Here is a 26,783-nt window from a genome sequence, read left to right as displayed (position 1 = left end):
TCTCCGAGAGACCATTGTATTGAGAATCAAAAGAGAGAGGAAGTCATCTAGCTACTAACTACGGACCCATGGGTCCACAATGAAGGACTCACGCATCATCGGAGAGGCACCAATGAGGACGATGAACCCCTCCGTGATGGTGTCTAGCTTGGATCTATGGTTTCTGGAACTTGCGACCGCTGGAATTGTTTTTCGTCGATTCCCCTAGGGTTTCTGGAATATTGGGGTATTTATAAAGCAAAGAGGCGGTGTGGGAGGCCACCGAGGTGGGCACAACCCACCAGGGCACGCCCAGGTGGGTTGTGCCCCCTCGGGGCACCCCTCTGGTACTTCTTTGGCCCATCTTGTGTCTTCTGGCCCAGAAAAAATCTCAAAAAAGTTTCGCTGCGTTTAGACTCCATTTGGTATTGATTTTCTGTGAAATAAAAAACAAGCAAAAAACAACATCTGGCACTGGGCACTATGTCAATAGGTTAGTCCAAAAAAGATATAAAATTGCTATAAAATGATTTTAAACATCCAAGAATGATAATATAATAGCATGGAACAATAAAAAAATTATAGATACGTTGGAGACATATCAGGACTCCACACCCGTTTGATTGTTTCCGCTGAAACTTACGAGGTATATATAGTTTTACATTATTTGTACTAGTTGACCCGTTGCGCCAAATGGCACAGAGACCTGCTGAAGACAAGCTGTTGATGAAAATAGTTTCATGCTGCAAGAACCTTCAACTAAATCATGCTATTTTTTAAACATGTTTATTACATTGTTAAATAATAGGCTGGGAAAAGGGAAACTTTGCATAATACGAATATGTTCAGTTTGAAAATATGGCCACTATGATGAGAGAGTACAGTTGGCGTGGTTGTATTTTTTTAGCAAGTTTAAAAACATGGTTATCATGATGAGAAACTTGGCCGTGCATCTTTTTCCTGCAAAAAAAAGGAAAAAAGATAAGAAACCTAAGAAAAAAACATGTCTTTGTTGTGCATATACGGAGATATAGAGATTAGGAGGTATTAGGATAGCCCATACCTGCAAAAAAAGAGGGAAAAAGATAAAAAACCTAAGAAAAAAAACATGTCTTTGTTGTGCATATACGGAGACATAGGGATCAATAGGTATTAGGATAGCCCATATGTTATTTAGCCGGATCAATAGGTATTAGGATAGCCCATATGTTATTTAGCCTAGCCCACGTAGCGTGATGCCTGTGGCCCGTGAGGAGATGAATATGAAGAGGCAGGGGGCGGATCCAGTGAAGACTGTCTATCCCCTTCCTTTCTTTCTCGGTTACTCAACTAGGTGACAGAGGCGTTTCCTCAGCCGCTGACCAGTGCGATTTCTTATCCATTGCGCCAAATGGTGCAAAGAGCTGCTAAAGCCATGTTGTTGATGAAAATAGTTTCATTTTGCAAGGACATATTCAGTACTCGTTGTAGAGAGCCCATATATTAAACCATACTCTTTTGAAAATGTCTATCACATTGTGAAATCCAAGTTTGAAAAAAAGTGTATAACAGTTGCACCAAAAAATTATATTTATATAACACTGCCCATTGCGCTAAATGGCACCGAGTCCCATTTAAAACCATGCACTTGCTAAAAATATTTGCATTTTTCAGTAACTGTGTTTGAGCAAATACATACGGTAAGAACTTAGTAAAAGTTTAATTGATTGTCCGTTTAAGCTCACATAAAATGCAAGATGGCAACAACAGAGCACAACTGTATCACGTGCAACAGCAACCAAAATTAGTTAGCTAATAAACTGTCTGAAGGGAACCAATCATTTCAGAGTAGTTTATTCCACGTCTCATTCTCCTCGAAAATGAGCCCAAGTGGCCATCAACAAATACAATTGTTTTGATACAACAACTGTAAGAGAAATGAGTAACCATGAAAGAAACAAAACGTTTAAGTTAGTTTTTTCTAACCATGGAGGAGAGTTGCATGTTAACTTTATAAAAGAAGGCCAATGTCAAGGAACAGCATGTTGACATACTCATCCTGCTCTCCGTTCTTGTCATCAGTCCCGGCAATCAGCTCCTGACCATCACCTTCAGCAACAACCACGACAATGCCCCTTATTCTTTATCCTTGCATATACAGGAACTCAATCAGGTCAAGAAAAAAAGATATGAATCAACTCTCAAGATCAAGTGAGATGGGTGCCTTCCCTCTCTACTACTGCCAGGCTCAACACCAACTCCACATATCAAGCACATGTTGCCTTTCCACAACATGACAACACTTTTCAATGCAACAAACAAAAAGATTGGGCCTACAATGACGCCTCATTGCCTGAGAAGAATAAAAGAGGGAGCTCACCTTGATGAGTTGGAATCAGATGCACTCGTTATAGCTCGACCAAGCTGCGCCCATGGTCTGGACCGGCAACGGGACCGGCGCTCCCGCTGCCTATACAGTCTGCTGCGGGTTAGAAGACGTGCCCAGCCTCCTCGTAGGTTAGAATATAGTTTTATTCTATATCATTATCAGTCTCGTAAGCTTTTCAGCAGATGATGATGCAATCAAAACAATTCCAAAATAAATGATATATTGATGAGAAAAGGTTAGGATTCTGATAGAAATAGCTAGCCTTCTACTGGCTATATTTCTGAAGTTATTTTCTGTTATTGTATGAGAATAACAAGATTAATAGGGTGAAATTAGGTCATGCTACAACTTTTGTAAAGGGAAAAAGGTTCACCAAAGAACAATCCATAGAAAAAGAAGCATCCAATTGGTTCCATTACATTACCCTCTGCTTGATTTTCTGACCAGCAGCAGGATCCTTTTTATGAATAAGCTCGTAAGAAACCAGGATGACATCCTTCAAAGGCCTAGGTGTTTCTTCGACTTTTCCAGCTAAGAACATGCAAACAGTAGCGATTGTCTGTATAGATGTTAGATTCAGACTTCATTTGCCCATTCGCCATGAAAAATAAAGAATAACTGCATAAAAAATAGTATAGAATACTAATATTCTGTCAAGACATATAGAGGAAAACCACACCTATTACCACTTCTGCTGCAGATAAGAACACAAGAAATCACATGCACTCCTATTTTAGTAAACACGCTTGGTACTACTTCATGGATAGGGTGATTTTCAAATGCTTTCACGTTCAATAATTTAAGAGTAACTGGGCCTAAATCAACTCTGCTGTGTGTTTGAGAGCTGTACCAACCAAAATATTCATGATAAACCCTCAACCCCGCATAATTGATCGAATGGTGTGCCCACCTGTGAACTGCTATTCAGTAACAAGGTCTCAGTCTCTTCTAAACTAAAATCCCCACATCACACCAACAGGATGTACATCTGTGCATCTTATCCTCATAGAAAATAACTACTGTTTATAACCACCCCCCGCAGTTCACAAAAGTACAAGTTGTTTTGACATCTACAGAGTCTGCTGCTAGCTTCAGTGCCAACTTCTATTGGACCGGAGAAGTACAAAGTGTATTATTAGCTATTAATGCCTCTGTATGGAGAGAACAATCACCAAACTGGAAAACCATGGAGATAGAAACTATTTGTTGTTTTTATTCAAACTAAACTATGAGGCAAAAAACAGGATATTATAAACTCAAATAAAGTATCCACATGTTATAAAGTTAGAAGCTACACTTCAACAAATATTTAAAAATTGGACTATTGTTAGTCATTGACTAACACTTACTCGTCTATCATTTTTTGCATGAGATTGACGAAGGTAAAAACGGTGACAGAACATAATAGATGTAGCAATTGTCACGTGTGACAGAAAAAATTTAGCATAAGTTGACAGTATAATTCCAGCAAGAGTTGTGGCATTATCTCCACGTGTAATAAAAACTAAAGATACGAGCACATCATTTTTTATCGCAATTGCAAACTATTAAAGATGTGATGCGTACCATGGAAGCCTTCAAGGGCCAAAAGAAAAATGCATACAAACATGCATTGCCCAAAACAATTCTAAAATGCCAGACCACCATCATACAAGGCATATTTTCAGTATATCTTAACATTTCATATGATATGATAATTTATCGTATTTATGGAGAAAAAAACCAACCAGCAGTTCATTCAAAAAAATGTGCTTGCCATAAGAGTGCTCCATAAAGAAGTAAAATATTATCTTATCAGACAAACAATTGAATATCTCTGGACCAAATATATGCTGGTGTAAAACAAAAACACATCAGGAGAAGCAACTACGATACAATGACAATATAAAGACGCATTTTGAAATATTTAACATCTGGTTGGGTAAGTAGCAGAACTCAGTGTTTTTGGATAAGTAAGGGACAGTCAGCCAACAGGCTAGAGTATCAATAAATGCATAGAAGGACATAAAAACTTACACTTTGAGCTACAGTATCGACATTTCCATAAGTTCTACTAACTCGTCCCCAACTTCCTGAAGATTATTCCAAAACCCCAAAGCGAAGAGTTTTTTTACTGGAAATATGAGATAACTGAATGAAATACAAATATAGACTATCCTAGATGGCGCAACCATTTATTTTAACTAGGTTATTTGCATATCAAGGCGTTTTATGTACAACTATAGGTTTTATATAGCATTAAGTAGCATCGGGCACAACATACCTTAAACGCAGCAATGGCCGATCAACGGTAGGAACAAACCACACAGATACATGTTATTTCCTTGATCATAGTAGCTAGCCTTCACATCACCTGCAAGAGAACCATTAAAATATGGGTCCAGAAATCAACCGGATGTACGGCCTAAAGAAAGCAAAATACGCATGTAACTTTGCACAAGATATTGAATGAAAGATATGATAACATCAACCTACAAATACGACTATGTATGGATTAACAACTCTAACTACTGTATGTTTGAGTGAAAAACCAAAACTGCAGTAATAAGATAAAAAAATGTTCTCAAGGTCACAACAACGCATATTTTAACCAACAAAGATCAACAAGAACCCGTAATGTGACATATTGGAAACAACGATTGCAATAATTTATAATCATCCTTTCTATGGTGCTCACTTTTGTTTTGCTCCTGCTTCTTTTTGCTTTTACGAAAAAGAGGGGAGAAGTCAAAGAAGGAAAGGTGTCTGCACGCGCCGATGAATCGGGGCCGAAGGGAGGAGGCGGCATGGGGAGAGAAAGAACGGGTGAATCTCACCTGGGTGTGTTGCCGTCCAATGTGCTCACCGTCGCTCGACGTGTGCGCAGAATCAGAACAAAGGTGAATCTATTCTGAACTCAAGGACACCAAAGTGTGAAAAAATAAAGGGGAAGCACCAATCCTCCACAAGAAATGGTGCCAATAGGTAGAACATATTCCTTTTCATGTACTGTGGTGGAAGAATTGCAGAAGAAATCAGGCTCACCGATCTTGGAAGCGTCTGACAACTCTAGGGACATCAAGCCACAATATCTCCAACCACTCATAACCAAAACAATATGCCCTGTCTTCAGTTTCAGACTTCTAGTCACCGGAAACTGTATGGGCCAAAATTAATCTTCACAGAACATAGGAAATACTAAATAAGCAAAAGGATAATCCCTGGAAATGCAATACATGTTGCAAACCAAGCAGTTAAGCAAGGCCTTTATAATAGAGCAACATCACATAGTGTAGCTTAAAATCCGTACAATTAACTATGTTTCTCTTCCTCTTGCTGAAAATCACAATACTGCACATGTTCCTACCTACTTTGTGATCAGTGACCATGTGCATGCCTAAACCTGGGAGTATCATTCTTTTGTTTCCTCTGCCTACACACCTAAATCAAACCAGTAAGTTAGCACGCCATTTATTCATAAAGCAACACCACGTCAGTCTAATATTCCAAGAGCAAGAGCCTAAAATATTTTCAGAGATGAGCAATTAAGATCATGCAATCAAAAATAAATGATATGATAATAAATCTATACAGTTTGTTATTCATTCATTTCCCTTCCATAATGATTTATCCCTAGTTTAATCTTGCACTGAAATTTGAATATAATGTGCGGCATGTATGTTTATGCACCCAGGCTAAAATCTGAAAAGAGAAAAAACACCAACATTAATAAATTCTTCTTTGGCAAAGTATTACATGGAGTAAGAGGTTCAACTATGTATGCATCAAACATCGTAAAGCACAAATATGCACTGAAAGAAAAATCACATGCTTGAACCTATACATCATATCTACCATTAAATAGGAGAGCACCACACCAAAACACAATAAAGGCCAGCCACCTCCTTCTTCTCCCACCTTGCATCAATATACAGTTATATATACAATGAAAGACTCCAATAATGAAATAATTCCTGGTTAGGGTTGCATGAATGGTGCAGAAAGACAAAAAGGAAGCCTCTACTTACTCACATTTAATATTTTTGATCATCCATAGGAAGTGCGAGAAGAACATGTAACAGGTGTCAGCGAAAGAAATACAAAAACATACCCTAAGTACACGCTTACAATCTCAGTTGCCAGCCTTTGGCGGACTCTTCTGCTTTCTGGTCTGAAAATTAGTAACATTTTAAAGGCATATCAGATCAAAATCTGGCAATAAATATATTCTTAGTTTAGAAAACCTAGAGAAAGTGTAGATAAAATAAATGTTTACCAATCTGGAGAGCTGCATGCACAAACAGAGGTCCAAGGAAGCTACCACCAACTCCAACTGAGACCACATTTGTCAATGGTTTCCCAGTTGCTGCAACCTGCATTTCAGGAAGTAGCGGTGATTAAATCTTAATTATTTCTGCTACATTTGACAAGTTAAGAAATTTGTGTTTCAAAATTTACCCATGAGCCACAACTAAAAGTTTCTGAAAACTGCTTGCTTTTATCCTTAACGTCCCAAACTTCAGGGACCAGTCACTGTCTATGACTGCATCTCTTGGAGCCCTTAGACACACATAGAGCACTTATATGTTCTCCGTGCTATTTATCTGACAAACAAATCAATCAAGTTAACTGAGACATGTATTCCATCCGTTCCAAATGATATGTTATGAACTGTACAGCTTAAAATACAAAAGCCGTTAGGACTAATAATTGTTTTGCAGAATTATTCTTCGGGGTGATCTGTCAAGCGTCATAAAGTAGTTACATACAAACTTTAGATAAGCACCCAAGGATACATGGAATGGAAGACATATATACAGAAAACAAGTGGATGTCAAATAGACACATGTGATGTGATAGAATAACTGAAGACTAGCTACAGAGCAGGAAACTGACCCTTTCACCTTTAAACATAGCATACGTTTGGTTCCACGCTGGTATCGTTTTTGATTTTCAGTATCGGGAAGCGCTGCTATATATCTTCCCGAATACATGTTTTGTTTGGTTCTGACACGAGCGAATACGTAGCGGACATGATTCCGTATCCAGCCATGATCAGACGTTTTCATAGAAGTGAAGCGCTGTATTGGATAGCATCGTAACAGAAAACAGGAGGGCTGAACCAAACGACTTCTACTGTCTTATGAAAGTGCTGTAATCGGAAGCGGGACTTTTCCACCCAACCAAACACGTAGATGTTGTCACTCTTAATCTGAATCATTTGAGGCAATAAAAAATACACATCTTACTCTTCTGCTTGCACTCCTCGACGGCCTGATCCTTCTCCCTGTCATTGGCCGCCTCCCCTCTCCTGCAGCCACACCCCAGATCCAGAACATTAAAATGATCAGCAGACCAAGCACCATGATAGCACCCACATAAACGATAATACATGTGTACCTAGGAAATAGAGCAGCTAACCTTAACGAGAACGGAGATGCAATAGATCGTAGAACCTGCAAAACAAGTGGGAACGATCTGGTCAGAGCACAACCATGGTACAGTACATAGAAGCAAAAGAACACTTCACAAATATGAAGTTAGATTCTGGCACAAGAGAGGGATTTCATCGCCTCCAGCTTGAGCTTGCTTGCGGGCTGTCTTACATTGCGTCCGACTCAAAGGCAAGGTGAAGAGGCAGGGGAGGGGGAGCAAAAGGGATGGGAGGAGGACTTGCGAGGGCGACGACGTCAGCCTTGCCTGCCTTGTAGGAGAGGACGCTTCTGGAGACACATGCTAGCACTCACCGGCACTCGCTGTCGCCCAGCCGACGAGTCTCCCCCAACCTCCGACCCCGCCCACATCCGCTGCTCCTTCAACCCATGCTGCTTCCGCCCACAGCCGCCGTGCCCTTCATGGCCTATGGCCCTGCCCCCTTTTCCTCGGCCAGCTCTCATGGCTTCCATGGTGTCATCGATCGGGATGTCCGATGCATCATGGTCGTCATCACGCCGTCCTCCTCGATCTATGGCGGCAGTGAAGATGCCACATATGAGGTGGAGATGAGCAGCGCGAGAGGGGTCGCCTGGGGCGAGGAGGAGGAAGAGAGGGAGAACAGGAGGCGGCTGCGACAGGAGGAAGATTGAGAAGAGAAGGGATGGTGGAGGAGGAGGCGGAGCCCGGGCACGCTCGGGGTGGAGCACGAGAGGATGGAGGCGGTCGTGGGATTGGGGAAAGGGGTCTAGGGTTCGACGACCCATTGGAAGCACGCCGCGCGCGAGGAGAGGATTGGCCAAAATCCTTTCGCACCTGCGCTACGTTTCCAGAAGTGAGCCCACCAGTCATACTCTAAAAAAACTTACCAACAGGTGACGGCTCAGGCCAAGAACGAGGACGATCTGACAGTCGCGAATGCATGACATCGAGGGATCACCGTGGGAGCGAGTTGGCTAGCCTCTGTATTGTTTTAAATATGTGATTGCACTTTGATATATACATTGATGTAGTGTGTCCGTAAAAAAAAATACATTGATGTAGTGTGTGTGGCAGCATACTGATCAAGGGATGGCACAGATAAATAGGGGCTTGACCATTTGAGGCCGGGTCGCTACAGGAACTCCTCGAAATTTTCCTCGCCCTCGTTTCTACCACGATTTTCTATATCATGGATGGCCCAAAGAATGTCATTGCAGGTGTGTCTCCGGCCATCCCAGGATGAAAAGCCCATTTTTGTCATGATTTTTTGTCACATAAGTAGGAGCCCACCACATCTACGATGATACGTGTTTTTGTCACAATTATCATCATAGAAGTGTCATAACCATGACAGAAAAAGTTTTCGTTCGGGCCATACTATTACGGATGTGTCTTTTTTGTAGTGTAGAAAAAATCCAGTCACACATATACTAAATCCACGTACACAAAGAGGAGATACAAGGATGCAAAGTCGACACAAGAGGATACATGGGCTAACTAGTTCATCCCAATCCTTGAAAGAAAGAGGTCTTGAATCCTAGAAGGATCTTCCCATGAAGGGGTCTTGAGTCCACTTGGGGCATCTTATCACACGGAGGTCTTCAACTCCATGGGAGTGGTAAGTGGGTGAACAAGGATCTATCTCAAATAAGCTTTAACCTTTGTTAACCCTAGAAGGAGAAGGGGGTAGTCAATTTATAGTGCTAGTACAAGTGGGGCAAGATTAGAGGGATACATGGGCCTTTGGCCTATCTCTGCGCACAGGCAGATGTCGTGTCCGGCGGCTCACGAAGAGCGGGATGTCTGGGTCGTCTTGGCCGAACTTATGTTGCTCTCTAGATACGTCAGGACGGATATCTGGGTGGGGCTAGATGTCTGGGCTGGTTGGGCCAGATGTCCGTGTGGGGGCCGGATGTTTGGGTCCTGTAGCACTTCAGTTGTTGGTCTGTTTCTCTAACTGTGGCCTCTAGGCATCAAATCTCCATGCCAGGAGCTGGATGTCCAGTCGTTGTAGCATTTCAGTGCTTCCTTCAGTGATGCTCCCTTGTTGGTGTACCTGATGACTTGGTCTTCATTCCGAGCATCTCTGGGGTGATCTTCCTCGTACCTAAGCACACATAATATTCGAGACAGAGGTTGTAGTCATGTTTCATGTAGATCACATGGAAGTTCATTAAGGAGAGATGTTACCTCGACATCGATAGCTCTTGCACGTGCTCGTGTCATCGGTCCACTTGGCACTTGGGGAGACGAAGGTAGTTCCTTGGGGATGACCGTAGGATGCTCTGCATCATCAACTTTTTTGAAAAATTCCAACTTACTGTTCCACCTTAAATCATTTAATTGAAATTTAAAAATCGCATGGGGCACCGATGAATATTTTATCAATGTACTACTTGTAATGATCTTGTATTGATGTAACTCCTTACAACAATCTCTTCATTTTTCCTGCATGCGAAGAACATATCGTTTTTTCATCTAACAACATTTTCAATGTTGTCCTACGATCAACACTTTGATCAATATGGTAACTTTATCTATATCTTGTTGTTTGCATACCATGGAATATGATTGACACAAGTATGTTTTGCTCATCAATGTTGTCGGATTCAGGGCTCCGCAGGCCCAAGGGGGCGCGGCCATCCCCGCAAGTCTGTCGTGACACCGGCGGCGGCTTCCTAGGAGCGCGGGCGTGCACCCATGGGGGTCCGCACGGCCTCTGGCGATCGCGGAAAGGGTACCTCCCGTGGGGTCGGCGGCGGAAGCCGAAGTGGACGTGGTCGAGGCGGAGGACGCGTGGTGGCTGCCCGACCACCGCGCCTGTGATCCCACACGACCGACATGGCCCGGGAGTTTGTGGTGTGGGTGGAGAGGCCGGAGGGCCACTAGATCCACCTCCCATGCTTCTTCGCGGAAGAGCTTCCGGCCAGATGGCCTGATGGCTTGTGGCTGTAGGCCAAGGGGTTTTGCAGCAAGGCCTCGTGGGTGGAGGTCAATGTCAACCCCGCTGGCAACATGCTCCTAAACCGCGGGTGGCAGACCTTCACCCGCGCCCGCGGCCTGCTGGGGAGGCGTACCCTCCATTTCAAGTACGATGGAGCGGCGACGTTTTTCGACAAGGTCTTTGGGGAAGACGGCCGGCTCTTGGGGTGCTGCCCGAAAGGCCACGACCACGAAAGCTAGCATTTCTCCGACGACGGTCATCGCAGCGGTGGCGCCCTCCACGGTGAACTTGGCCTTGGCAACAGCCGCGACACCTCCAATAGCGGCGATGCCTCCCCCAGGAGAGCATAAGTGATGACTACTATGGAGAGCCGCCATGCCCGGACCAAGGAGGAGGGTGAGGCACCACGCCACCGGGCCCCTGTCAACGAGGAGGAGGACTCGACTGATCACATGCATCACCAGAGCTGGGCCTTGGGAACATCGGCCCTCGCGAGGCTGCTCCTTTTGTTTGTTTTTGTTTCCTACACCAAAACCATGAAGGGCCCCGCGGGGCATGTAATAAACTGTGGCACTTGCGTCTTTATATTATCGTTTATTGCGCTTTTCCTAGTATCCGCGTAGCTGTTAATTGAAGGGTTCCTGTCTGACGCAATTAGGATAACTTAGCTTGATGTGCTTGTGAAGCTTGGCGGGTCCCTCCATCGCAGGAGCGTGGCCCTCATGGAGCCTTAACTCCGAGTACGCCCCTAGGGTCCCGGGGAGGCCCCCTTCCTCTGGGGTTGGACCGCTCCAGGGTCTCAAGAGACCTACACCTCGCGAGATTCCTGGAGGACTCACGGGGTTTCAGGGCCTCCAGAGATGCCTCCGCCAGGTGTCACACCTCCCGTAGGTGCAGGCAGCAATTGTCATGAGGTTCCTCCAGGAATGAGCCAACCAAGTCGTGGCTACTCTTTCTCCAGCCATCCTTTCCGGCCGCCCATCCCATGCCCGAGCTCCCAAGCAAGGGTCGATCGTCACTGGTATGATGGGTCATGATGCCCGCCAAGGCCACTAGGTGGATGCTCCCAAAGCCGGGGGCCGAGAATCACACTTGCTTGTTGGCTCGCTCAGGAGCATCACGCGAGGATCCGGACACCAAGGCCTTGGCGAGGTGTGCGTGCGGGCGGATCGGCAGCCATTGTGACAACGTTGTCGTGTTTGCCCTGAGTGCAACACCGTGCCCAGCCCCTGCTCGCGAGACGCGGGGGAGGGAGCACTAGGCCGTGAGAACCAAGGTATCAATCCAGTAGGAGGCTCCTCAAAAGTCCCACGCACCTACACAAACAAACTGAGAACTCGCAACCAACGCAATAAAGGGGTTGTCAATCCCTTCACGGCCACTTGCGAAAGTGAGATCTAATAGAGATAGTATGATAAGATAGATATATTTTTTGTATTTTATAATATAAATGCAAAAAGTAAAGATGCAAATAAAGGTAGATTGAAAGCAAATATGATAAGAGATAGACCCGGGGGCCATAGGTTTCACTAGAGGCTTCTCTCAAGATAGCATAAGTATTACGGTGGGTGAACAAATTACTGTCGATCAATTGATAGAAAAGCGCATAGTTATGAGATTATCTAGGCATGATCATGTATATAGGCATCACGTCCATAACAAGTACACTGATTCCTGCCTGCATCTACTACTATTACTCCACACATCGACCGACTCCTGCCTGCATCTAGAGTATTAAGTTCATAAGAACAAAGCAACGCATTAAGCAAGATGACATGATCTAGAGGGATAAACTCATGCAATATGATATAAACCCCATCTTGTTATCCTCGATGGCAACAATACAATACGTGCCTTGCAACCCTTTCTGTCACTGGGTAAGAACACCGCAAGATTGAACCCAGAGCTAAGCACTTCTCCCATGGCAAGAAAAACCAATCTAGTCGGCCAAACTAAACTGATAATTCGAAGAGACTTGCAAATATAACTCAATCATACATAAACGAATTCAGAAAAGATTCAAATATTATTCATAGATAAACTTGATCATAAACCCACAATTCATCGGATCTCGACAAACACACCGCAAAAAGAGTTTACATCGAATAGATCTCCACAAGAGAGGGGGAGAACATTGTATTGAGATCCAAAAAGAGAGAAGAAGCCATCTAGCTAATAACTATGGACCCGTAGGTCTTTGGTAAACTACTCACAACTCATCGGAGGGGCAAGGATGTTGATGTAGAAGCCCTCCGTGGTTGATTCCCCCTCCGGCAGAGTGTCGGCGAAGCTCCAAGATGAGATCTCGCGGATACAGAAGGTTATGGCGGTGGAAATTGTGTTTCGTGGTGCTCCTGGATGTTTTCGGGGTACGTAGGTATATATAGTAGGAAGAAGTACGTCCGTGGCCGCCCGAGGGGCCCACGAGACAAGGGAGCGCGCCCTACAGGGGGGGGCACGGCCCCCTATCTCGTGGGGCCCTCGGAAGCTTCTTGACTTGCACTCCAAGCTCTCCGGATCACGTTCATTCCAAAAATCATGCTCCCGAAGGTTTCATTCCGTTTGGACTCCGTTTGATACTCCTTTTCTTCGAAATACTGAAATAGGCAAAAAACAGCAATATGGGCTAGGCCTCCAGTTAGTAGGTTAGTCCCAAAAATGATATAAATGTGTAAAATAAAGCCCATAAACATCCAAAAAGGGGTAATATAATAGCATGGAACAATAAAAATTTATAGATACGTTGGAGACGTATCAAGCATCCCCAAGCTTAATTCCTGCTCGTCCTTGAGTAGGTAAATGATAAAAAAGAAATTTTTGATGTGGAATGCTACCTAGCATAATTCATAATGTAATTTTCTTTATTGTGGCATGAATGTTCAGATCCAAATGAATACAAAATAAAAGTTTATATTGATAAAAGAAATAGTAACACTTCAAGCATACTAATCAAAGTAATCATGTCTTCTCAAAATAACATGGCAAAAGAAAGTTCATCCCTACAAAATCATATAGTTAGGCTATGCTTCATTTTCGTCACACAAAGATGTTCCCAACTTCTATACCCCCGATGACAAGCCAAGCAATTGTTTCATACTTAAATAATCTTAGACTTTTTCAACCTTCACGCAATACATGAGCGTGAGCCATGGATATAGCACTATGGGTGGAATAGAATATGATGATGGGGATTGTGTGGAGAAGACAAAAAAGAGAAAGTCTCACATTGACGAGGATAATCAACAGGCTATGGAGATGCCCATTAATTGATGTCAATATGAGGAGTAGGGATTGCCATGCAACGGATGCACTAGAGCTAAAAATGAATGCTCAACAAAAGAAAACTAGTGGGTGTGCATCCAACTTGCTTGCTCACGAAGACCTAGGGCATTTGAGGAAGCCCACCGTAGGAATATACAAGCCAAGTTCTATAATGAAAAATTCCCACTAGTATGAAAAAGACAACTTATGAGACTCACTATATGAAAAACATGGTGCTACTTTGAAGCACAATATATGAGACTCACTACATGAAGAACAAGGTGCTACTTTGAAGCACAAGTGTGGAAAAAGAGATAGTAACATTACCCTTTTTATTTATTAATTATTTATTTATTATTTTTTCTTTTTTTCCTTTTTTGGGCCTTTCTTTTTTTCTTTCTTTTGGCCTTTCTTCTTTTTGTTCTTTTTTTCTTTGGGCAATGCTCTAATAATGATGATCATCACACTTCTATTGATTACAACATAAGAATTACAACTCGAAACTAGAACAAGATATGACTCTATATGAATGCCTCTGACGGTGTATCGGGATGGTGCAATGAACCAAGAGTGACATTTATGAAAAATAATGCTTGGTGGCTTTGCCACAAATACGATGTCAACTACATGATCATGCAATGGAAATATGACAAAAGTAAAGTATTTCATGATGATGATGAACGGAACGGTGGAAAGTTGCATGGCAATATATCTCGGAATGGCTATGGAAATGCCATAATAGGTAGGTATGGTGGCTGTTTTGAGGAAGATATAAGGAGGTTTATGTGTGATAGAGCGTATCTTATCACGGGGTTTGGATGCACCGGCGAATTTGCACCACTCTCAAGGTGAGAAAGGGTAATGGACGGTACCGAAGAGGCTAGCAAAGGCGGAAAGGTAAAAGTGTGTATAATCCATGGACTCAACATTAGTCAAAAGAACTCATATACTTATTGCAAAAATTTAGAAGTCATCAAAAACCAAGTACTACGCGCATGCTCCTAGGGGGATAGATTGGTAGGAAAATACCATCGCTCGTCCCCGACCGCCACTCATAAGGATGCACAAGCCAAGTACACTTCATGTTTCAAATTTGTTACACAACTTTAGCCATACGTGCATGCTACAGGACTTGCTAACTTCAACACAAGCATTCCTTAAATTCATAATCACGCAACTAGCATGACTTTAATATCACTACCTCCATATCTCAAAACAATTATCAAGTATCAAATTGATCATAGCATCCAATTCACTTCCTATGATAGTTTCTGTTATACCCAACTTGGATGCCTACCATTCTAGGACCAACTTTGTGATCATAGCAAATGCCATGCTGTTCTAAAAGACTCTCAAAATAATATAAGTGAATCATGAGAGACTAGCAATTTCTTCAAAATTAAGACACCACCGTGCTCTAAAAGATATAAGTGAAGCACTAGAGCAAAAACTATCAAGCTCAAAAGATATAAGTGAAGCACATAGAGTATTCTAGCAAATTCAAATCAAATAGGCTTCTCCCAAAAGGTGTGTACAGCAAGGATGATTGTGGTAAACTAAGAAGCAAAGACTAATATAATACACGACGCTCCAAGCAAAACACATATCATGTGGCGAATAAAAATATAGCTCCAAGTAAAGTTACCAATGAACGAAGACGAAAGAGGGGATGCCTTCCCGGGGCATCCCCAAGCTTAGGCTTTTGGCTATTCTTGAATATCTTGGGGTTCCTTGGGCATCCCCAAGCTTAGGCTCTTGCCACTCCTTATTCCATAGCCCGTAAAAGCTTTACCCAAAACTTGAAAACTTCACAACACAAAACTCAACAGGAAATCTTATAAGCTCCGTTAGTGAAAGAAAACAAAAGCACCACATAAGTTACTGCAATAAACTCATTCTTTATTTATTTTGGTGTTAAACCTACTGTATTCCAACTTCTTTATGGTTTATAGACTGAATTACTAGCCATAGATGCATTGAAATAAGCAAACAACACACGAAAAATAGAATCTCTCAAAAACAGAACAGTCTGTAGCAATCTGTAACTAACGCAAACTTCTGGAACTCTAAAAATCCTACCAAAATAGGAAGTCCTGGACAATTTCTTTATTGAACAGAAGCAAAAACAAACAACGCAAAAGCACATTCGTGTGATTTAATAAAATTATATTTGTTTGCGCAAAGTTTCTGTTTTTCAGCAGAATCAAATCAACTATCATCGTAGGTTATCCTATAGGTTATACTTGGCACAAACACTAATTAAAAGATAAAAACACATCTAAACAGAAGGTAGATGCAAGATTTATTACTAAATAGGAGCAAAAACAAAAAACATAAAGAAAACTGGGTTGCCTCCCAACTAGCGCTATTGTTTAACGCCCCTAGCTAGGCATAAAAGTAAGGATAGATCTAACGAGTGCCTTTTTTGGCACTAAATTCATAAGTAGCACGCATGATAGATTCATAAGGTAATTTGACTTTTTTTCTTGTAAAGTTCTCCATGCCTTTCTTTAATGGAAATTGGAATCTAATGTTCCCTTCCTTCATATCAATAATCGCACCAATCGTTTTAAGGAAAGGTCTACCAAAAATAATAGGGCAAGAAAGATTGCAATCTATATCAAGAACGATAAAATCTACGGGCACCAAATTTCTACTTGCAACAATAAGAACATCATTGATCCTTCCCATAGGCTTTTTAATGGTGGAATCCGCAAGGTGCAAGTTTAAAGAGCAATCATCAAGATCATGGAAACCTAGAATATCACATAAAGTTTTCGGAATCGTGGAAACACTAGCACCCAAATCACACAAAGCAAAACACTCATAATCTTTAATTCTAATCTTTATAGTAGGTTCCCACTCATCATTAAGTTTTCTAGGTATAGAAACTTCCAAATTAAATTTTTCATCATAAAATTGCATCAAGGCATCAACAATATGTTTGGTAAAAGCTTTGTTTTGACTATAAGCATGAGGAGAATTAACAACGGATTGCAACAAGGAAATACAACCTTTTAAAGAGCAATTATCATAATCAAATTCCTTGAAATCCGAGATAGTAGGTTCAATATTATTAGAGGTTGAGGATTCTCCAATCTCACTTCTACCAAATTTAACATTAAGATCTAAAGACTCTGAATTTTTGGGACGCCTTCTAGGCAAAGTTGATTCATCATCAGTCCCATAATCATAAAAATTCATATTGCAAAACATAGATCTAATCGGAGACACATCAATAACTTTAAGATCCTCATCATTATTTTCACGGAAACTAGAAGAACACGCTTTTATAAAGCTTTCTTTTTTAGCACGCAATCTAGCAGTTCTTTCCTTGCATTCGTCAATGGAAATTCTCATTACTTTGAGAGACTCATTGATATCATGATTAGGAGAAGAAGATCCAAGTTTAAGAGAATTAACATCAAGCGAAAGTCTATCAACGTTCCTAGCCAAATCATCAACTTTGAGCAGTTTTTCTTTAAGCAAAGCATTAAAATTCTTTTGAGAAATCATAAATTCTGTCACACTATTCTCAAAATTAGAGGGCATCTTATTAAAATTACCATAAGAATTATTGTAGGAATTTCCATAATTATTAGAGGGATTACTAGGGAACGGTCTAGCATTAAATTTCCTCTCTAAGCGTTGTTTCCAAAACTATTCCTACCAACAAAATTCACATCCATAGATTCATTATTATTCTCAATCAAGGAAGACAAAGGCGTATCATTGGGATCAAGAGGAGTATTTTTAGTAGCAAACATCTTCATAAGTTCATCCATCTTTCCACTCAAAACATTGATTTTTTCTATAGCATGCACTTTTTTACTAGAAGATCTTTTGGTGTGCCATTGAGAATAATTAGCCATAATATTATCAAGTAATTTTGTAGCATCTCCTAACGTAATTTCCATAAACGTGCCTCCCTCGGCCGAATCTAAGAGATTTCTAGAAGCAAAGTTCAAACAGGCATAAAAATTTTGTATGATCATCCATAAATTCAAACCATGAGTAGGGCAATTGCGAAGCATCAATTTCATTCTTTCCCAAGATTGGGCAACATGCTCATGATCAAGTTGTTTAAAATTCATAATATCGTTCCTAAGAGTGATGATCTTAGCGGGAGGAAAATACTTAGAGATAAAAGCATCTTTGCACTTGTTCCAAGAATCAATACTATTTTTAGGCAAAGACGAAAACCAAACTTTAGCACGATCTCTAAGTGAAAACGGAAATAACTTCAATTTGACAATATTGTTATCCGTATGTTTCTTCTTTTGCATATCACACAAATCAACAAAATTGTTTAGATGAGTAGCGGCATCTTCACTAGGAAGGCCGGCGAATTGATCTTTCATAACAAGATTCAGAAAAGTGGTATTGATTTCACAAGACTCAACATCATTAAGAGGAGCAATCGGAGTACTAAGGAAATCATTATTATTGGTATTCGAGAAGTCACACAATTTGGTATTATCTTGCGCCATGGCAACAAGTAATCCAACACACAAGCAAACAAAAAAACGGCAATCGAAAAAGAGAGGAGGAGATTGGGAAAGAGAGGGCGAATAAAACGGCAAGGGTAAAGTGGGCGAGAGGAAAACGAGAGGCAAATGTCAAATAATGTAAATGCGAGGGAGATGGGTTTTTGATGGGTACTTGATATGTCTTGACTTGAGCGAAGACCTCCCCGGCAACGGCTCCAGAAATCCTTCTTGCTACGTCTTGAGCTTGCGTTGGTTTTCCTCGAAGAGGAGAGGGTGATGCAGCAAAGTGTAGCGTAAATATTTCCCTCAGTTTTGAGAACCAAGGTATCAATCCAGTAGGAGGCTCCTCAAAAGTCCCACGCACCTACACAAACAAACTGAGAACTCGCAACCAACGCAATAAAGGGATTGTCAATCCCTTCACGGCCACTTGTGAAAGTGAGATCTAATAAAGATAGTATGATAAGATAGATATATTTTTGGTATTTTATAATATAGATGCAAAAAGTAAAGATGCAAATAAAGGTAGATTGAAAGCAAATATGATAAGAGATAGACCCGGCGGCCATAGGTTTCACTAGAGGGTTCTCTCAAGATAGCATAAGTATTACGCTGGGTGAACAAATTACTGTCGAGCAATTGATAGAAAAGCGCATAGTTATGAGATTATCTAGGCATGATCATGTATATAGGCATCATGTCCATAACAAGTACACCGACTCCTGCCTGCATCTACTACTATTACTCCACACATCGACCGACTCATGCCTGCATCTAGAGTATTAAGTTCATATGAAGAGAGCAACGCATTAAGCAAGATGAAATGATGTAGAGGGATAAACTCATGCAATATGATATAAACCCCATCTTGTTATCCTCGATGGCAACAATACAATACGTGCCTTGCAACCCTTTCTGTCACTGGGTAAGGACACCGCAAGATTGAACCCAAAGCTAAGCACTTCTCCCATGGCAAGAAAAACCAATCTAGTCGGCCAAACCAAACTGATAATTCGAAGAGACTTGCAAAGATAACTCAATCATACATAAAAGAATTCAGAGAAGATTCAAATATTATTCATAGATAAACTTGATCATAAACCCACAATTCATCGGATCTCGACAAACACACCGCAAAAAGAGTTTACATCGAATAGATCTCCACAAGAGAGGGGGAGAACATTGTATTGAGATCCAAAAAGAGAGAAGAAGCCATCTAGCTAATAACTATGGACCCGTAGGTCTTTGGTAAACTACTCACAACTCATTGGAGGGGCAAGGATGTTGATGTAGAAGCCCTTCGTGGTTGATTCCCCCTCCGGCAGAGTGCCGGCGAAGGCTCCAAGATGAGATCTCGCGGATACAGAAGGTTACGGTGGTGGAAATTGTGTTTCATGGTGCTCCTAGATGTTTTCGGGGTACATAGGTATATATAGGAGGAAGAAGTACGTCGGTGGCCGCCCGAGGGGCCCACGAGATAGGGGGAGCACCCTAAAGGGGGGGGGCATGGCCCCCTATCTCGTGGGGCCCTCGAAGCTTCTTGACTTGCACTCCAAGCTCTCTGGATCACGTTCATTCCAAAAATCACGCTCCCGAAGGTTTCATTCCGTTTGGACTCCGTTTCATATTCCTTCTCTTCGAAATACTGAAATAGGCAAAAAAATAGCAATATGGGTCGGGCCTCCGGTTAGTAGGTTAGTCCCGAAAATGATATAAATGTGTAAAATAAAGCGCATAAACATCCAAAAAGGGGTAATATAATAGCATGGAACAATCAAAAATTATAGATACGTTGGAGACGTATCAGGCCGTTGTTACTTCCTCCAAAAACAAGGTTGGAAAGGGGAAAACGCCACAAGAATAGAAAATCCTGACCCCCATTCAAATAAAGGTGCGGAAACTTCAAACTTGATTTCAAGAAATAGCAAATTTTGGTTTACAAGAGAAGGCAAAGAACAACTGCGTCTGACACGTATGCTAGTCTTCCCACCAGCGCGGAGCATGGGGCCTCCACTTGGCATGGGCTTAGTCATTGTTTAACCATGTCGTCCGCCAGCGCGAATCATGGGGCTTCCATTTGGGCGTGGGTGGGAGCCCCCATGAGGCCCAGGGGCGGCACTCAAGAGACTCCGGGGCGTGTACAACCCCACTCATTATTACGTGAGAGTGTCATGGGTAGAACTTCCGAAGATGCTGTATGTTCCAAGCATTCTGGATGGGGACCCCGTCCTGCGTCTCCAGGCATACGGTGCAGGCCTGGAGACGTGGACGATCCCGAACGGGCCCTCCCACTGGGCGAGAGCTTGTGAAGGCCCTCCCTGGAAAGGACCCACCTCAGGATGACGTCTCCCATCTCGAGGGTCCTGGAGCGGAAGTTGCGGCAGTGGTAACGCCGCAGCCCCTACTAGTACCTCACTGCACAGAGCAAGGCTTGGCGACGGGCTTCCTCCCCGAGCATGAGATTCGTTTCCCGCGAGGCGACCTGACGCGCCTCCTCGAATGCCAGGACCTGCGGGGAGCAATGGTTGACCTTTTGCGGGAGGACCGCCTCAGCTCTGTAGACGAGGAAGAATGGGGTCTCACTGGTGGGCTTAGTCACGGTGGTGCGGATAGACCACAATATGGAGTAAAAGCTCACCGAGCAAACCCATGATGCAGGCCTCGAGCTTCTTATTCAAGCTCCTTGCCTTGAGGCCCCTCAGGACCTCCGCGTTGGTACACTCTGCCTGGCCGTCTCTCTGTGGGTGCGCCACCAAAACGTAGCATATCTACGTTCCAAGGTTAGCGCAATACGTCCTGAAGAGGTTGCTTGTGAATTGGGAGCCATTGTCAATAATGATACGGTTGGGGACACCATAATGGCTCACCAGGCCCTTGATGAACTTGACGGCTAAGCCAGCGGGGATGGTGCGCACGGGCTCCACCTCTGCCCATTTGGTGAATTTGTCGATGGCGATGTAGAGGTAGCAGTATCCACTGGCTGCTCGAGGGAATAGGACCAAGTTATCCAGCCCCCAGACCGCGAACAACCACGAGAGCGGGATGGTCTAGAGACCTTGCGCAGGCTGATGGATCTACTTGGCGTGGAACTAGCAGGCCTTGCCGATCGCACCAGCTCGATGTCGTTGTTGAGCGTCGCAGGCCAGTAGAACCCGCTGCGGAACACCTTGCCCACAAGGGTGCGTGATGAGGAGTGGTCCCGCAATCCCCATCGTGGATATCGGCCAGCAACTTGCGCCCCTGCTCTTCGGATATGCACCATAGTGAGATATCTTTGGGGCGTCACTGGTACAGCTCCCTGTCTTGCAAGCAATAAGCAGTGGCTTGGCAGACCACATGCTCGACATCTTCCTCCTTCTCCGGTATAAGGTGTCGCGGAGCAGGTACGCCCTGAGCTCCTCGGTCCAGCAACCTGCCTGAGGTTCCATTTGTCGTATTTCGGTTTCCGGCAGACCCTTGAGGTTCGAACACTTGGGTGCGCGCGGAGATCACACCCTCAGCCTACCCGTGTCTCACCGCCTCGCTAAGATCTAAACTACATGAAGAACAACACTAGGGACACAAGATTTATACTGGTTCAGGCCACCATTGTGGTGTAATACCCTACTCCAGTTTGTGGTGTGTGGATTGCCTCTGGGGTTGATGAGGAACAGTACAAAGGAAGAACAGCCCCGTGAGGGTCTGTTCTTGGTTGAGACGGTGAACTGCTAGGGGTCTAGTCGCCTCTCCCTCTCTCTGTGTGTCTTTCTATCCTTGCTCTTTTGATGCCTCTCCATGTGGGTGACTAGTCCTATTTATAGGCGAAGGCCCCGGGCCTCTTCCCAAATATTGAGCGGGAAGGGCGCCAACAATTGGCCATTTTGAAGGAGAACATCTAGTACACTTATCCTGACTAAAGTTGGTCCTCGCCTGCCAAAGGACCCTGACGATGACGCCGGCTTGGGCTCCACGATGACCTCCGTTCTGCCGTCCTGCTGGTCTTTGTCTTGTTGCACCGAAATGGTTGCCTTTGCTTGATACCCTCGCCTGCGCTTGCCCCCTTTGCACCAAAGGGGAAACAAGGACTCTGCGCAGGCCGACGCCCTCCTGGCGCCCGCTTGCGCCTTGGTCATCATGGCTTGCATCACGGGCACCTTGTGAGGTACCCCGCCTTGATCTCTCCGCCTCCTCGTGAGCCAGCCTGACGAGGCCGTGCCTGAGGAAGCCTCCTGTCGTCCGCCCCACGAGGCTTGGCCCCTCGCGAGGGTCTTGAGCATGTGTTGACGAATATGGGCCGTACTGGGCCACTCCTTGAGCCACGCCGCTGGCCGCAGACAGGCAAGTCTGGGTACCCCCGTTCCCAGAACACCGACAGTAGCCCCCGTGCCCAAGGCGCGCTTGGACTTGGCTTAGCAGAGAAGCGAAGAGGCAAGTGCGAAGCGCCACGGGCCTTAATAGCCTGCGGCCTTGGGCGCCATGTGGCGGTTGATTGGATGTGGGCGTCCCGGCTCCCCCACGACGCCTCGGCATCTGCACGATTTGCCAAGTTTCTGCATGAAAAATGGGTTATGATTACCTGTGATCGTGGAGGTCGACGGTTGGCCTCCCTCGGCTGTATGTACGGAACGGTGTGAGCCCTTCCAATCCATCTCTTCCCGCTACTCTTCGTCTTCCCCTTCGTCCTTGCTCCTCCCTTCGCCAATGGCACCGATCCGTCGGTTTTCTGCCGAAGAGAAGGGGAAGGCCCCCCAAGAGAGTCCTGTCCCGCTTGCTCCAAAGAAACGGCTCGTCTCTTGCCACGGGGAAGGAGGTGCTTGGCAGGAGGTGTCGAGGCCGTGGTTCGAGCGGCCGCCGCCGGGATTTCCACTGCCCTTGTACGCCCGGATCGAGGGCCCTGAAGGTGCTGGCGCCGAGCAGCATCGCCAGAGGCGCCGTCGCCGCCGGCGGATCACGGCGGTGCGCGTCGTTCCTCCTGGGGTCCATGCCATGGGCTCTGCTCGCGAGCTCGTGCTCCACACCGCCACGCCTCCTCGGTCTTGGATTTTCCTTCCTCCTTCCTTCGCCTTCGAGATCCCGCCGAGGGGGCCTATCGAGCTTTGGCTACAGCATGCTGGCTGTAGTGCCCCTGTGACCGAAGTGGAGGTTGAGGTCGTCGCTCCGGGCAGGGTCTACCTGACTTGAGGCTGGGGTGAGATCGCCCGGGTCGGCAGGATGGGTGGCGCCCTCGCAATCCACCTCGAGTATGATGGCGCCTCCCTGATGTTCTTCAAGGTCTTCGACACGGAAGGACGCCGGCTGGAGTGCTGCCCTAAGAAAGGCGGCCGGGATCCTGCTGCAGCAAGGACTAGGCTCGCCAACCTCTTCCCCAGCAGCTCCTCAGGTAGCGGAGGTGTCGGAGGATCAAGCGACTCCGCCGAGATCCTCTCGACCCCGGAGACGAGCGACGACAGCTACGAGCCCTCGAGCTTGCATCGCTCCTGGAGCAGGGCGGGCTCGTCGGGCCGCCGTCGCCACTAATCTGTATGGGGTTGGCGCCGGTGGCTGACGACCCACTGTTGATGATGGCGTCTCTTGCGGAGGCACGCGTAGTTAGCACTCTTTAGGATTTGCTCCTTTTGTTCCCTCCGAGGAATCGAAGGACACACCCCGTGGGGGTTTGTAAGATGCTTGTAGTTCCATTTGTTAATATGATCCTTATCATGAAGTGGTGAGGGGTGCTCGTCCCATCTTAGCTTAGTTCCTCCTTTCGAACCTCGCGAGGGCTTGACGCTCTGTGCTGACAGTTCCCGGTCCCAAGGCAGGCTTCAGTTGTCGCTGGTATGCCAGGTCGCGATGCCGTGGTCAAGGCCAGGAGGTGAGCGGCCCGGGGTCGAGTAAGAGCCCCTGAGTCGCAATGCTCAGGAGGTCCCCTTTAACGCTCAAGCAGCCATCGCTCGGTGAGAAAGGAGTGCGACGCCATCGCTCGCTGTGACAACTAGTGATTCCGGAGGGTGAGACTTATCTCTGGGGTCGGAAACTATTCCCTGGCGCGGCGCCGGGCCCGTGCGTTGGTAGCCGAGGAGTTTCCTCGCGAGGTCCCCTACGTGCCTCTTCCCTCTTGTATTTGCTCCCCTTCGTGCTCTACGTCCTCAGGTCCCGGCCCTCGAGCAGGGCTCAGCCGTCGCTGGTATGCCAGGTCGCGATGCTGTGGACAAGGCCAGAGGGTGAGGGCTGGAGAGCCAGTAAGAGCCCATGAATCGCGACGCTCAGGTACCCCCCCTTTAACGTGCAAGCGGTTCGCGTGGACAAGGGCGAAGGAGACGTTGCGGAGGCCGCGCCGGACGCTGCTCCTTAAAACGATCCTGCGAGTTCATCATGAGAAAAATGAGGGTTTGCCGTTACAATTGCCGGCCTGCTGTTGGTTGCTCTAGGAGGGTGACGAGGCACTGAAGGCTTGGTGAGGTGGCACCCTGCGGGGTTGCCGCGGCCAGAGCTCAACCGTCCAGGTTTGTCGATGTTGCAGGGACGGACCCATGCGCAAGCGTTGTGCCATGAGGGAGCAGCTCCATCAGTTGTTGTCAATCGAGCGGGCGATTAGGTCAAGCACGTTAGCCATGAAGAAGCAAATCCATTTAGATAGACGCAGAAAGAAACGATCACCGCTGGGTCGGGCCTGAGCGACTTTGGGGATAATGCTGCCAGAGGGGCGCCCCCGATAAAGCAAGATGAAAACAAGAACTAAAGGGAATACACGCCGCAGGGACGGACCCATGCGGCCTGGGAATGATGCAGCCCTGGGGGGGCGCTCCCAGCTGAAAATGAAACTCGAAGGATGTCACCTGATGATGCTGAAGATGGAGGGATGCTGAAGTAGCGGACGACATGCGCTGCGGGGGACGATATTCGCGAGCCCGCAGGCCCATGGGCCTCGGGAGGCTCCGGGTGCGCTGGCGGCTCCTCGCGGACCATCTCCGCCAGGACTGCGAAGTGCCTGACCGCCTGAGCCTCCAAGATGCTCCTCATGAGGCACTGATGCACCGCAACCGCGTTCGGCAGGCCGTGGAGCATGCGAACATAGCTGTGAGGTGGGCCTTCACAGCGCCCCACGCGTGAGGGCCAGAGGCGCTCCTGAGAGGCGGCTCGGTTGAGCCCTGGTATGTCAATGCAGACGCGCAACCCACTATCCTCGCCTGGATGGGGAGCTACGGCGGGCAAGCGGCGACTGCCACTCATGACTCTTGACTCCTGCAACTCCTGAATGATCTCGCTGATGAATTCCTAAGGATTTGGCCCTGCTTGCGTTGCTTCCTCCTGAGGGAAACGTGCGTTGAAGCACGCCTCCAAGTGGTGCCCGAGCGCCTCCCTCGTAATCTTCGCAAAGTCGATGGCCCTCTAGGAGAGAGCCCCTGAGCCTTGCTCGAGGAGGGCGCCGGGCGCGCCTCCCTATGCAACAAATGGAGGTGCCCCCTGAACGGGCGCTGACCCTGAGGGGCCAGCCTCCCGAGGGGTCGGGCCAGGCGATGTCTTCTTCTTCTTAGGAGCAGCCTTGGGAGGCCTCCCGTTCCTGTGATCTGGGTCTTCAATTAATATGGCTTGGAAGGCACGTTCCAGGGAACACACATCGTCTCTCTCTTCACAAGGCACAGTGATGACTCCGCCGCTTCCTGGCATCTTGAGGACATTTTAGCCGTGATGGGTCACGGCCATGAACTTGGCCAGGGCTGGGTACCCGAGGATGGCGTTGTACGGCAGGCGGATGTGAGCGACGTCGAAGTCAATGAGCTCCGTGCGGTAGTTGTTGCGGTTCCCGAAGGTAACAGGAAGGCGGACCTGCCCGATCGGAACCGTGGAACCATCGGTGACTCCCGAGAAGGGCTTGGTTGGCTGCAGCTGATTGTATGGCACTTGGAGATTGTTGAACGTTTCAACGGATAGGACATTAAGCCCTGCTCCGCCATTGATGAGGGTCCTGGTGACTTGTACATTGCTGATGATCGGGGAGCACAGCATCGGGAGGACTCCTGCTGTGTCCGCGCATTTGAGCTGATCCACTGAGCTGAACGTGATAGCGCACGATGACCACCTGAGGGGGCGTGTGGCCTCAAGCTTGGGGAGGACTGCATTCACTTCGTGGGCGAACTGCTTGAAGATGCGTTGAGAGGCCGGGGCTTGTGCGCCGCCCAAGATGCAAGCGATTGTGCGCGGCTCCTGGAAGCCTCCAGCCCCTTCGTCCTGGTGATGGTCTTCATTCCTCCTTGGCTGTGGTGGCAGAGGAGGGAGGCCCGCATTGCCTTGTGGGCGATCCTCGCGAGGCTGATCTCTCCAACCCCCCTCGCGAGGTGGATTCCTCCAACCTCCCTCACGAGGCTGGTCCTGCCAGCGATCCTCG

General features: G+C 46.0%; 1 protein-coding gene across 37 annotated transcripts; it reads right to left on the bottom strand.

The window, feature by feature from the left end:
* Positions 1-554: 554 nt before the first annotated feature.
* Positions 555-8,546, bottom strand: LOC119320068. Of its 37 annotated transcripts, none has more exons than XR_005154777.1 (13): positions 7,933-8,546; positions 7,748-7,782; positions 7,576-7,637; positions 6,785-6,930; positions 6,603-6,699; positions 5,694-6,497; positions 5,372-5,483; positions 5,164-5,237; positions 4,611-4,700; positions 4,364-4,460; positions 2,772-2,906; positions 2,339-2,494; positions 1,780-2,106 (listed from the first exon to the last, which is right to left on the bottom strand). XR_005154777.1 is itself a non-coding variant. In XM_037594204.1 (5 exons), the coding sequence occupies exons 2-5, from the start codon at positions 2,840-2,842 to the stop codon at positions 1,771-1,773; spliced, it is 429 nt and encodes a 142-aa protein (XP_037450101.1). In that variant the 5' UTR covers positions 2,843-2,906; positions 3,697-4,357; the 3' UTR covers positions 1,746-1,770. The 37 variants fall into 37 exon arrangements, 1 of the variants encoding a protein (XP_037450101.1); XR_005154783.1 differs by having other exon boundaries at positions 6,182-6,497; XR_005154778.1 differs by having other exon boundaries at positions 5,164-5,503; positions 5,694-5,767; positions 6,438-6,497.
* Between the last annotated feature and the right edge of the window lie 18,237 nt (positions 8,547-26,783).

This window comes from Triticum dicoccoides, chromosome 6B (genome assembly GCF_002162155.2).
Source record: "Triticum dicoccoides isolate Atlit2015 ecotype Zavitan chromosome 6B, WEW_v2.0, whole genome shotgun sequence".
Lineage (NCBI taxonomy): Eukaryota > Viridiplantae > Streptophyta > Magnoliopsida > Poales > Poaceae > Triticum > Triticum dicoccoides.
Note: the sequence above shows the minus strand (reverse complement) of the source record. Positions and strands in the feature narration are given on the sequence as shown.